The sequence below is a fragment of the Prionailurus viverrinus genome, chromosome E2, assembly GCF_022837055.1.
Source record: "Prionailurus viverrinus isolate Anna chromosome E2, UM_Priviv_1.0, whole genome shotgun sequence".
NCBI lineage: Eukaryota > Metazoa > Chordata > Mammalia > Carnivora > Felidae > Prionailurus > Prionailurus viverrinus.
This window is the reverse complement of record NC_062575.1, coordinates 52493827-52505916: the sequence shown is the minus strand read 5'-3', so window position 1 is coordinate 52505916 and position 12090 is coordinate 52493827. Positions and strand designations below refer to the sequence as shown.

Below are 12090 nucleotides of genomic sequence, written 5' to 3'. Positions count from 1 at the left end.
GGACTATCTCTGTATGTACAGAAGTTTTTCTTCTCCTAAATTGTGCTCCTTTTCCGCGGATGGAGGAGGTGAGGCTCAGAAGGTCTTATACTGGCACTACCGTCCCAGACTCCCTTTTAAAAACTAGATGAGGTAATGAATTCCCTATGTCACTGTGTGGCCACTGGATAAAGGACAGTCATTTATGTACACATGTGACTGTTACCCTACTTAACTCAGTAAGGATCTTAGCATTTTTGTTTTTTAACGAATTATGCCCAAGGTCACAGAGCAAACTAGCAGCAGGGCTAATCCCAGGACCAAAGTCCTCTATCCCCCTCAACGAACTTACAATCTAACTGGTAAAAGAAAGATATATCCCTGGCAAGCAAAGCTGATCTAGACATCAGGCTCAGTAAGAACTGAGCCACAAAGGAAAAGAGTCTCCCATGGCTCCAAAGGAGAGCTCAGCCATTCCTTCTGGATAAAGAACATTCTATCTTCTGTGGGAATAGCAGGTACAGCTATTTAGCGATTTTGAGCTGACAACTTCAAATATTCTCTCCTGGTCTCTATAAAATACCTTTAATACATGTCAAATTATTTAACCAGATTTTAAAGTCAGAACATATGATCACCACAGTTGTACCACCTAGCAGTCTTTTAAATGCTTGGTAACCTATCTAATGAAGGAAATAAAAAACAGAATGCAGGTTGCTGGATTCTCTCTTTTTTTTTTTTAAAGGAGGAATGCCATAGACAGAATGTAGTCTGGGACAGGGATAGTGCCCTCTGAATGAGAACAGTTCTCCCTCCCAAGAGTGATATTAGCAAAGCCCTCGAGAGGCCCTCCCCTCTCGCCACGATTTGCCAAGCAGTGTACTGGCTGACTCTGGATTAAGGGAAACTGGGAGGAGTCTTAACAAAAACCAAAAGATTCCATACACAACGTGACTACAGGTTTCCCCCAGAGCACCTCTTGCATTCTATATTCAACATTACAGCTTTCTGATGAGTAATGATTCGTTCTTATTTCCAACAGAGCTTCAAAAGAACCTTTTCAATTACGTTACTCACTCGTGCCCCAAATGTATTCTTGGTTAACTGGTGCTCCCTCTTCTGGCTCTGAAAAAAATCTAAGCCCAAGTTTAAGAGAAAACCTGAGGGTGGATCTGTTCTCATTGGCAAAGTCTGTTATGAAAGCACAAACGCTTATTAGACTTGGTCTCCTTCACGCTGCCAGTTAGTATTACAGCCAGGTCACCCACTGTCTCGGGGCATCTTTTTTTAGGGTTGGGAAAGGAAGCAGCATAAAGTCTCTGCCTTCCTAGCATCCCTAATCCTCTCCCAGGATGGGAAAAGACATGTGCCATCCCTTCACAGGCCCCAAATCAAGCGAGACCACAGCCTGCTGCTCTAGAAAGGCATGAAGTCTAGCAAATCTGGGTCAGCCCCTGCTGCTGTCTCAGACTGAACGGCCAGTGCAACAGCGGGCTAACTAGGAAGGAGGGTCCACTAGTCCCAGGAAAGTTTTTTCTACAAACACCCTGCCTGATCCAACACTCACTGAATTCGGACTTCCCAGAGTTACAGGTCAGTTTTTAATCTGCTTGCCTCTTCTCAAATACTGGATAAAATGCATTCAGAAGACCTTTCTCTATGGAAGCAGAGGTGATTCTTGACTCCTGCTGAAATAATTTGGGTCCTAAAAAGATATTTCAGTATCACTAGGTGGTGGATGAGAACAAGCTGGTTCAGTGATGATCAGAGCAATTCTCTGCTCTTTGAAAACTAGATATGGGTTGCCCATTGTCATTTTTTTTTTTTTTTTTAAGAACAGGTGTGCTATAAGCTAAGGCCCATAGTTAAAGATGGTCTATTTTTGTCACCAAAAACACACTACAGCAGTTCTTTGGGCTTAAAATAAACTGAGAAAACGCATGACACCAGCTCAAAACAATTTCTCAAAGTTCCAGTCGCTATTTCAGTGTCCCCATGCCTTTTTTGTCCTCTACTCAACTAGACTCTGAAGCCAGAAACAAATAGCACCAGGCCATTCTTAGGGGGTAGTGTAGGGAAATGGATTTTTTTAGATAATAATCACAGTCCTTTGTCTGAAATGAACAAATTACTAGACTGATTGAGTGGTCCAAATGTGTGCCTGGCTATTGAAGATTACCATCTTTCTTGCGGGCTGGACTCTACCGACCCGTTGGAAGCGGAAGTCAGAAGAGCGGGTTCAAAAATCTCAGCTCCTCCATTTAGAAAACTACACCAACACGGGCGGCGGCAACGGGAAAAGGGCTGGTGCCGCACCTGGTGCACAGCAAGCGTTCGGTACCTCCGGGGAAGGATGAAACCCCACGGTATTCGCAACCCTGCCATCCCCAGCCTGCTTCCCCTTCACTCTCCACAGCAACCACTCTAGGTTTCTTCCACGTGTTGTTTTTTATTTTTTCTTTCTTTCCCCCAGCTCCAAGTTCCACGCTGTTTTCTCAAGAGCTCTCCCCAGAAAACCTCCACCCTCACTGCCTTTGTCCGCCTCACTCTGTAAGTCTCCATTTACACACTGTTGCCTTAGGGAGCTTTACCGGACCCTCGCTGAGGTTAAAACTCCTTGCTCTACAATCCCTTAGCACCCTGTAGCTCCTCTGTGACAGTATTCAAAATACATGTCAGCGCATATTTAAAATCCGCCATCCCTTGACGGTAAGCTAGATAAACACACCACCACGCGCAGCGCCCGCAGCACAAAGCCAGGGGTACCACTGCTCACTAAGCGTCCGTGCACTGAACTGGAGGTTTCCTTCCCAAAATGAATGAATGAGCACATGCTTTGGAGCAAAAATCCTTCTCTTAAAAGATGCAATTCTTTCAGGAATCAGAAAATCCAAGGTCAAGTAGGCCCCCCCCACCCCATCTTTAAGGCTATGGTATTTATTTGGCCTCACAGCACATTGAGTAGGCCTAGCCTTTTCTGAAGCACACACTGAGAGTCTTTCCCGAGCAGGTTACAAAGAGCTCATATTTCATACCATTTAGCTTGTCTGTCAAAATGCAACATCCCTCCCTAGGGAGCTAGCTGTCCAATTCCCCAGCTGGTTTTTATTCACACTAGAAACTTTAACTCCGTTCTAGGCCTCACAAAATGAGAGCTGTGTCCACACAAAGCCCCAACAACCAGCCGATTCACTGAATCCAATGAAATAAGCCAATTCACTGGGGGGGGACACAAACTGTCAAACTGGTTACTTGGTGCCTTATAGACCAAACAATGCGTGATTGAATTGGTTTGCTTTTTCAATAGGTTGTCTTGTCATGTGGTAGCTACAGTGAGTGAAAGATTTTCTTTATCATTCTGTTGTCTTTTTTTTTTTAAACACAAAGATAAGAGCACATCAGATAGAAGGGTGAATAGCCAATAATGTCTTGTCTTTAAATCCATGGTCAAACACACTAAATTCAGCAACTTGAGCTTGCCCAAAAGGCACATTTTGTGGACCAAGACTCCCAGCCTGTGGTTTCTTTTTTTTGGTTTTGTTTTTGTTTTTTTTGTTTTTTTTTTTTTGGTTTTAAAATAAGACCCTGCCGGTCCTGATCTCATCTTTGCAAACGCATGATACTGTGAGACAGAGACCATGTGCAACACCAACTCTTTACAGACAAAGCGTCTATTCATGGGCCCCACTGAAGTGCAATCGTAGATTTTCAATTTCATTCAGCTGAGTGCGGAAGGCTCCCACTATGAGGGTGGGTTGCTAAATGGTTCAGCTGGGAAAAGGACCCAGAATGACAGTCAGCCTTACAGTCTTCACTTTCATTAACAGAAATGAAAGCGATTCCCTCACTCCAACTCCAATTTTACAGTAAAGAGCTAATCTAGCAAATCGGCCAAGGGAAGCTGAGCAATTTCTCCTTCTCCACATCACATCGGTACCCAGAGCACAGCTTTTTGTTGTTGTTGTTAGGGCTGTTGCTAGGGCAAGTGCTGAGAAAGCAGCTGAGTAACACACAGGGTTAAAACTTACACAAAAGGGAGGGACGATGTTGGTCCCTCAAGCCCTCGGCTAGACCAGACCAGCACTCTCCTCTCCTTGAATACGACATGCACATTTTCACCTTCAAGCTGTTCCTCACCTCTGCCACTTCTTCGGTTCTACCCACTCTTCAAGGTCTAGTTAAATAACACTGCCATACCTAACACCTGTCCGAGATGCAGTATGCTGAGTGTTTCACGTGCAAAACCTCATTCCGTTTCTCACCACCACATGAGGAAGGTGCCACTATGTTCTCCCTTCCTGCCGAAGGGATATGGCAGGTGAATCACGCGCCCCAAGTCCCAGTGAGGAAGCGGAGGAGTCGGGATTTGGCTTTAGGCCCTCGATCCCGAGCTCCTAATCACTACACACGCTACACTACCTTCACCGCCCCCAGCGGTGGGATTTCCACTCTGCCTCCACACAGCGCCCCCTGGGCACACCACCTATTTCCAGTAGTTGTGGAGGTCTCTCTGCCTCCACTGGGAGCCACGGTCTGGGCAAGAAGGATCCGTGCCATTTCCCCAGCGGTGTCTAGCATTCTGGCACCCGGGAGGTACTAACTGTATCTTCCATGACCGACTGGCTCTCCCCGCACGTCAAATAAATACTGTACTGCCTTGTCACGCCAATAAAAATCAGAAGCCAAATCCCCCACGTAGGGGTTGGCTTGGCATTCTCTGTCCTATGGTATCTTGCTTTTCCAGTAAGACAAGTGTCAGTCTGCTTTCTTAAGGCAGCAATTTTAATAGGAGGTTTGCCCGAACGAACGGGGAAGAGAATGAAGGCTGATCTCTGGATTAGGGTGACAAAGCAACTACACTCATTTCAAAGCACCATTTTCCGAGGCAGGAAAAGACAGTTTCACCTTTTACTCACACTTTCCAAAGGATACTCCTGAACTGGCTTCTGGCACGCTATGGCTCTTGGGCCAGAGGTGTCATTTTTATTTGACTTGAAGAGGTGTGGCCCGCATAACTAAGACGGGAAGTTAATCACTTCTTGCATGCTGACCCAGCAACCCAGGGTAAGGAAGTTCTAGGTTAGGAAGTGCTCTTTAAAAACAGGGTCCCCGGCCGTCTTCGGCTGAGCCTAACGTGTGCGCTCTTTAAAGCACAGTCTGTTTGGGAATGTGTCTTAAAAACATTATCTTCAACAAGTGTTAAAAATGTAGTCAGAAGTCAGAAGATCAGTTACAACTCAGTGTGCTATTATGCCACCTTCCTAATCCTAATTCCCAGGTGTGCAAACACCCCCACAAATTAAGACTGCCAGCATTCAGATAAGCTATTCTGGTAACAGTCTTCATCAGGAGTGGAGGAGGAAGAGAAGAAAGTCAAAACGTTAAAATGTTTGGATTCCAGGATCATTAAACAGGAGAGCTTTGAGGAAATACTGGGAGGCAGGTGAGGCTAACTTCAGACTTCATAAATACGAAAGGTTTTCAATGGGTCTGCCCATTACTAACCCTTGGAGGACAAAATACTGAAGGCAGATGAAGGAATCCAAGAGAAAAAACAAGGGGAAATCAAATAGGAGAATGCCTATGATATTTATTAATGTTCTGTTCGGGGCAGGCGGGGGGTGGGGTGGGAAGGGGAGGACAGAACACACAGCAATGCTGCCTTGCCCTTTCTAAAATTACACAGGTGAGGAAATTCTGGAAACTCCAGCCAATGGTGACTGGGAACCACTGTGTATGCTATGAGGGAACACAAAGTGAAGGTGCGCTCCCTGTGAGGGCCATGGAACCATGTTCCTCCACCTGCAAGGGCCCTCCTAACCAGTAAGAGCTGCAGAACTAGCCTCCGGGTAGTACTTACTTTACGACAGAATTGTCAACTCTAGATCCTTCTGATTTGGTACGTCTTGTAATAACATAAGTTTTTGGCATCCTTTCTTCCAAAGTTCCCCGAAATGTTTTCAGACAAGTGACTTTGTTCTCTGCTGCTTCACGGTAGGGAGAGGAGGAAAAGCTTTCAATTCAGAGAAATCCTCATTCTGTACGTCACAAGGCTGGTCGTGGGCTAGCATATAACACACTTTTATTGTCCTGTCTCACCAAGATGTCTTTCTTTGAAAAAACAGAGTGTTTCCCTCTGCTCTAAATGGGGGGGAAAAAAGAAAAATCTGGGAAATACCTTTTCTATCTCAAATCTTAAGCCCAAGGGGACAGGGCACTCTACTTTGTAAACCACAATTCGAAACAAGATAAAGAAGATTCACCTGCTGCTGTTTCCTCTCCATCTGATGGCAGGCCTGACACTCATAACACATGCGGTTTACTTTCTTTCTCTTCTCCCCATCCTGCTTTGGTCCCTAAATAAAACCTGAAGCCGTCACAGCAACTCACTTAAAATAATGCAGCTGGAGGGCACTCCAATCTCACAAATATGGGACAGGTTTATAACTCACAGTGGCAAGTAACTTCTTACTTTTCACTTACGTAAAGACCCTTCACTCATTCGCATATGCAAACAAAATAATCATCCAATTTTTCCTAATCTAAGATGCAGCAACCTTACGGGTCAGTGAGGGGAAAAAGGAGCTTTTAAGAGGCATACGGATGAAATGTTTGTCTAGCAGTCAGAGACTGAGCATGCAATTTTAGATTCTGGTGTTCACATAAAGGAAGAGCAAGCATATCGTCACTGGCTTGGCTACCTGTCAGGACACCGACAAGTTCTACACGATCTGCTCATTTTGGAATTACCTAACTCTTGTTCTGGACAAGGACAACTCAAACTCAGGCTGTCTATCCAAGGTCCTTACTACTCCAGAGCTGCCAGTGGTAGCAATCTGAGACACTGCCTACTTTTTTACACCAAGTCAGAGAGTAAATGCACACACCGACCAATTTTTTTTTAACCAGAATAAGCTGTCCTTGAAAAATCATCATCATCGTCATCATCAGTCAGCTCTCACCCAGACACTGTGCAAGCCACTCCTATGATTCATTCCTAAACTGGTGTCTTACCTTAGTGTTCCTCCGTAGACTGCGAAGAATATTCCTCCTCCTTGGGTCTTCGTCTGTTTCATATGGAATGACGGCATTGTCCCCTTTATAACCTTGAGATGCCTGATCCTCCTCTTTTTTCCGAATGGGCCCTAGCTCATCATCGCTCCCCACACTGAAGCTGGTTCGATAACTAGCAAACCTTCCTAACCGGCTGCATCTCGTCCTGTACAGCACGGGCTTGCTCACGATGGACACCTTGCGGCCTCGCTCTAGAGAGCTGGTGTCCATTTCACTGTCGGAACCGTTGCCACTGCCGTTGGACTGGGCTTTGTTGATATTCCGAATGGTGATGATTTTGCCTTGGGTGCTGTCATGGGGCACTGAATATATGTTTTCTTCTTCGTTCCTTGGCTTGACCACAGCATCCATGGGTTCAGCATAATCAGAAGGATCAAACCCATCCGGAGGTAGCCAGGTGCTAGAAGACACAGACTTCCTCTGCCCATCTCTATGGCCTTGGTCTAAATAAGACAGATCCCCCTTTGTGATTTCAAAATGGACAGGAGGCTTTGGTTTGACTGGTGGAGGTACTTTGTTGTTCAGTTTACTCTCAAAATTGCTCATGATGAACGACAGCCCATCATTTCCCTCCAGTTCCATAGAGAGCTTAGAATGGTCTTTGGACAGAGAGGGCAGTGACGTGTCTTCTCGAAACAAGCTATAAGAAGGGGGCTCGATATCCTCTTCTGAATCCTGCAGGTTGGAGTTGCAGAGTGGAGAGCCCGCTCGGGGGGAGTTAAACACCTCTTCCGTGGTGCTACAGGCCTCGGCAGCGTTATCGTACATATGAGTAGCCTCGATTATGTTCTTTTTATCCACCACATCCTTAAAAAATGGGTGGAAGATCTCAAGTTTGTGCTGGGGTTGGCTACAAGGGATGCTTGTGAACCTCCCGTCAATCTCTTGAGCAATCTCCTCCCCTTCGGTCAGCTGTTCCCGACTTAAGTCATTGTCCAGGACATCTACAGCGCCGTCAGTGAGTGCGACCAACTGAATGGGGATAATATCCTGCACTTCACAAAGAAAGGCACGTAACATAGCCAAGGAGGCCTTACGTTTGGCTGAATAAAAAACAATGTACCCATGGACCAACCGGCTTTTTCTGATGCTAAATGAGGAATGGTACGAAAGAATAGACAGCTCAATGCGCTTCTTGTGGAGTCCGATCGGTAGTTCAAGTAAAACAGAGTTGTTGCTTCCACAATGGGAAGACTTACAGGTCTGGGACTGAAGGACAGGATAGAGTATGTCATCTGCACTGAAAGGATCTCCACACATCAGACACATGACAATTCGCAGGTCAACGTCAACCAGATCTTTGATGCTAGCAGTAGAACTGACCAGGTTTAAGTTACGCTTGGAGTCCAGGAGTCCCTTCAAAACTTGACTGATTTGCTTTTCATTAATGTTGCGTCCATAACCGATGCCAGCAGAAGCAGGGTCGAGAAAGACACACTGAAGTTTGCTAGCAATCTGCTGACCTTGTTGTATTAGGCTATGCAGGGTCTCTCCACTGGTGTCTCCTCTCTTGTTAACTAAGATCAACGTCAGGGGAAGATGGGCTAAATGGTTATCTCGCCTGCCAAGTGTGGACTCTCTACTCTTCTCTATACTCTCCACCACATAGGATAGAGATTCCTTTGAATTGTAAAGGCAGAGGCAGCCGTGGGGCTGAAATGTTGGCGTTTGGAAAGAGTTCACAGGAAGCCTGACATTCCCTTCTATCGGCCTCAGGGAAAGCTCATACATTTTACCATCTATCACATACTTATCATCATTTGTACAGAGAGCTCGAATCTCATTGGCCAACTCACGTGCGAGGCCATCTTTGCCTAAGATAACCAAGTTGATCCTATCAATGTTGGGGTCAGACAGTGAATTTTTCTGATTCCGGTCAGATGGTCGGATAAACCGAGAACTAATCAAGTGCTCGATCTTAGCATCCACACAAGCTGGGCAGCTAGGGCACGTTTCCTTGGTTGGGTGATACACAAAATGAATGTGCTTCAGGATAAGGGCATCACGCTCCGCTTGGAGCTTCTGTAATGCTTTAAATCGCTGTTCCTCCCCCAGAACATCCTGAATGACACCCATCTTCTCCTTGCTGGGCTTAGCATCCAGCTCCAGCTCATAAAACAACTCTGAATATTCCAAAAGCAGTTCCTGAAACTCTTCCTTTGCTCTGTCTATAATTTGCTTTTGGTGTTTGCCATAAATATCCATGTATACGGATTCTTCCAGCCACTGGTAGAAATCTTCGTTCATAATAAAACTACGGGCCTCTTCCCAAGGCTTTCCGGGAGTTATGAAGGGAGAGGTCTCCAGGTTTTCTTTAAATGCCCTTCTCATCTCAGCTCTTTTCCTCTCGTTCCGCAGCTTCTCTAAGTGGGCCTCGTACAGCTGCTCGGCAGGGACGGTATCCATCAAGTCAAAGGGAATCCGCTCATTCTCCATGTTGTCAATGTGGCTGGTGGCATCCCACGGTGTCTCTTCGAGCACAACAAACCACTTCAGGAATTCTGGCTTGGTCTCCAAGAGCTTTTTGGTTTTTATGCAGCTTAGGTGGTCTATTTCATCTAAATTGGGTATAAGAGCTTCAAAGGCTAACGGCAGGGCTGCGAGGTACAGCTTTCTCCTGCGCTCAATGTGCTCGTGCTTGAGGCGGTGGACGTGCTGGAGAAACAGCTTCTTGGCTTTCTGAGTACCTTCCAGGTAGACATAGTCCTGGTACTCAGGAGAGGCCTGCATCTTTCGGCTGACACTCGGCCAATTCTCGTTGTGGTTTTTCACAATGCGACTCACCAGCCACTCATACTTGTCTTTTGCTGTAGCTATCTGCTGACTCTGCTGCTTGAGAGCTTCAAAATAAGGAATGATTTTCGTCTTTCCCCGACTTTTATCAATGAGTTGCACTAAGGTGCTGAAAGCCAAGTCCACGTTTACGTTGGATCTTGCTGAGGTCTCCACAACCTGGAGGTTCTTTTTGCTTAAGGCAAAAGTATGTGCATCTCTAATGTACCGCTCAACGCCCTCATCACACTTAGTCAGGACCACCACTATGGGCTTTTTTGTTTTTGCAAGCTGATTGTAGAGATTGGACACAAACTTGAGCTGGTCATCAAAGTTCCTATTCATGCCCCTGCTAACGTCAATACCAAGAAGAAAACCATCAATCAGCAGCTTTCCATCTGGCATCTGTTTCTGCTCAAAGTCCTGCTCCAGCCCCAGCTGGTCAGTGCAAAAGTACATGAGTTTTTCAGCTGATGCGAGCTTGGTTGCAGCAGCTCTCTTGATATAGGGCTGCAGGGCCGTGCTTCGATGAGGTTGAAAAGTCTGATCATCGATGAACTCAGTCTGCTCCACAATGTGCATCTTACATTCCACACAATCCTCCAGGGAACGGCTAACTTCTCCCCAGTAGAGAAAGTGGTCATTATTGACCACTCGCCCGCCAAAGTCACTGGTGCTGAGGACAGAGGTATGGTCCAAGTGAAACTCATCAGCACTCGGGCGCACGAAGCGGTTGCACAGGCAAGACTTCCCAATGCCGCACTGGCCCTTCTCCTTCTCGGTCCCAGACAATCCCACCACACTGATGTTGTAGGTGGGAATGCGGACATCTTGCTTTCTTGCCATCATCATCGTCGACACATCCTGCCACAATCGGCCACTTCCAAGATCAGATTAGTGTTTTCCAGTGGACCTGATGGTTTCCCCACATTATCAGTGGGGGCCGGCTGCCCACGAGGTGAAAGTGTCAGGTCCCATAGTGTTTGTACACCAGCACGAGGTCAGTTTTCACCACTTCTCATCGCCAGATAGTACACATTTCTTCCTAGACGGGGGCGGGAGGAGAAAGAAAACCCATCAGCATCATAATTTTGGAACCTGATTTTAGTCGCTGAACTATAGCAAAAATCAATTTTCTCGTTCAACAAATACTTAAACACTAAATGTGCCAGGCCTCACGCTGAGTGAAGATGTAAGAGTAAGACTGACATCTATGTGCTCTCAATACCTCTAACAGAGGAAGACATACAAGTAAGCAGTTGTGCTGAGTGTTAAAACAAGACTTTGAGGGCTTCTTGGAAACATGGCTGACACCAGGGTTAGAGCAGAGTTAGTACAAGAAGAGCCTGGAACATCCTATTGTGCAGGAAAGGAAGTGCTTGAAAAAATGACAGGGCACCTCACAGACACAGGAGCCCACTTGAAGGGGATCCCACTGGTCAAATCTGAAACAATTTGAGCACCAAAATAATTAAAGACAGTAATGGATTATAACCCACTGCCAAAAACAGAAACCTGAGTTCATACTACTGGATCAGACAAGAATCATCACTTGATACCCCATCTAGGGGGAAGATTTTGATGAGAATCAGGATATCTGCACAGACCTGAGGTACCTCCTGATATGCTACTTATCAGCTGCAGAGGGAAGAGGTACCAAAAACCACTAATTATACAGTAAAGAAACTGCCTTAACACTTTGTTTTAAAATTTTTTTTTTAATCTTTATTTATTTTTGAAAGAGCGACAGAGTGCAAGTGGGGGAGGAACAGAGAGAGAGAGGGAGACACAGAATCCGAAGCAGGTCCCAGGCTCCGGGCTGTCAGCACAGAATCCGACGCGGGGCTTGAACTAATGAACTGCGAGTCGGACGCTTAACCAACTGAGCCACCCAGGTACCCTGGGTTAACACTTTGGGTAATGAAAATTATCACCACCAAAGAGGGACAGAAGGACATCATGGGCCTCCAGATGTGGTACCCCCAAGAGGACACATTACTAAGCGGTGTGATGACCTAGAATGTATTCCCTCAACCGAATCACAAGGAAACATCAGATAAACAAAAGACGAGCGAGATTCTATTATGGGGGTTGGGCGGGGGGATGTAGTGCACACTCCATACTTCTCAAAAAGTATCCATGTCATAAAAGACAAAGAATGGCTATGTAAACATTCTAGATCAAGAGAAGCTAAAGAGACATCATAACTAAATGCAATTGTTTGAACCTAGAATGGATTCTGCATCAGAATGGGAAATACAGGAC

At 45.8% G+C, this 12090-nt stretch overlaps 1 protein-coding gene across 1 annotated transcript in view; it reads right to left on the bottom strand.

Annotated features, from left to right (window-relative positions):
- ARHGAP35 (Rho GTPase activating protein 35) overlaps positions 1 to 12090 on the bottom strand; it is a 125450-nt gene that overhangs the window by 69552 nt on the left and 43808 nt on the right. Inside the window, exon 2 of the mRNA XM_047835419.1 lies at positions 6994 to 10870. Coding sequence (XP_047691375.1) covers positions 6994 to 10677 — 3684 coding nt within the window. The 5' untranslated portion in view covers positions 10678 to 10870. The remainder of the gene's footprint in view (positions 1 to 6993; positions 10871 to 12090) is intronic.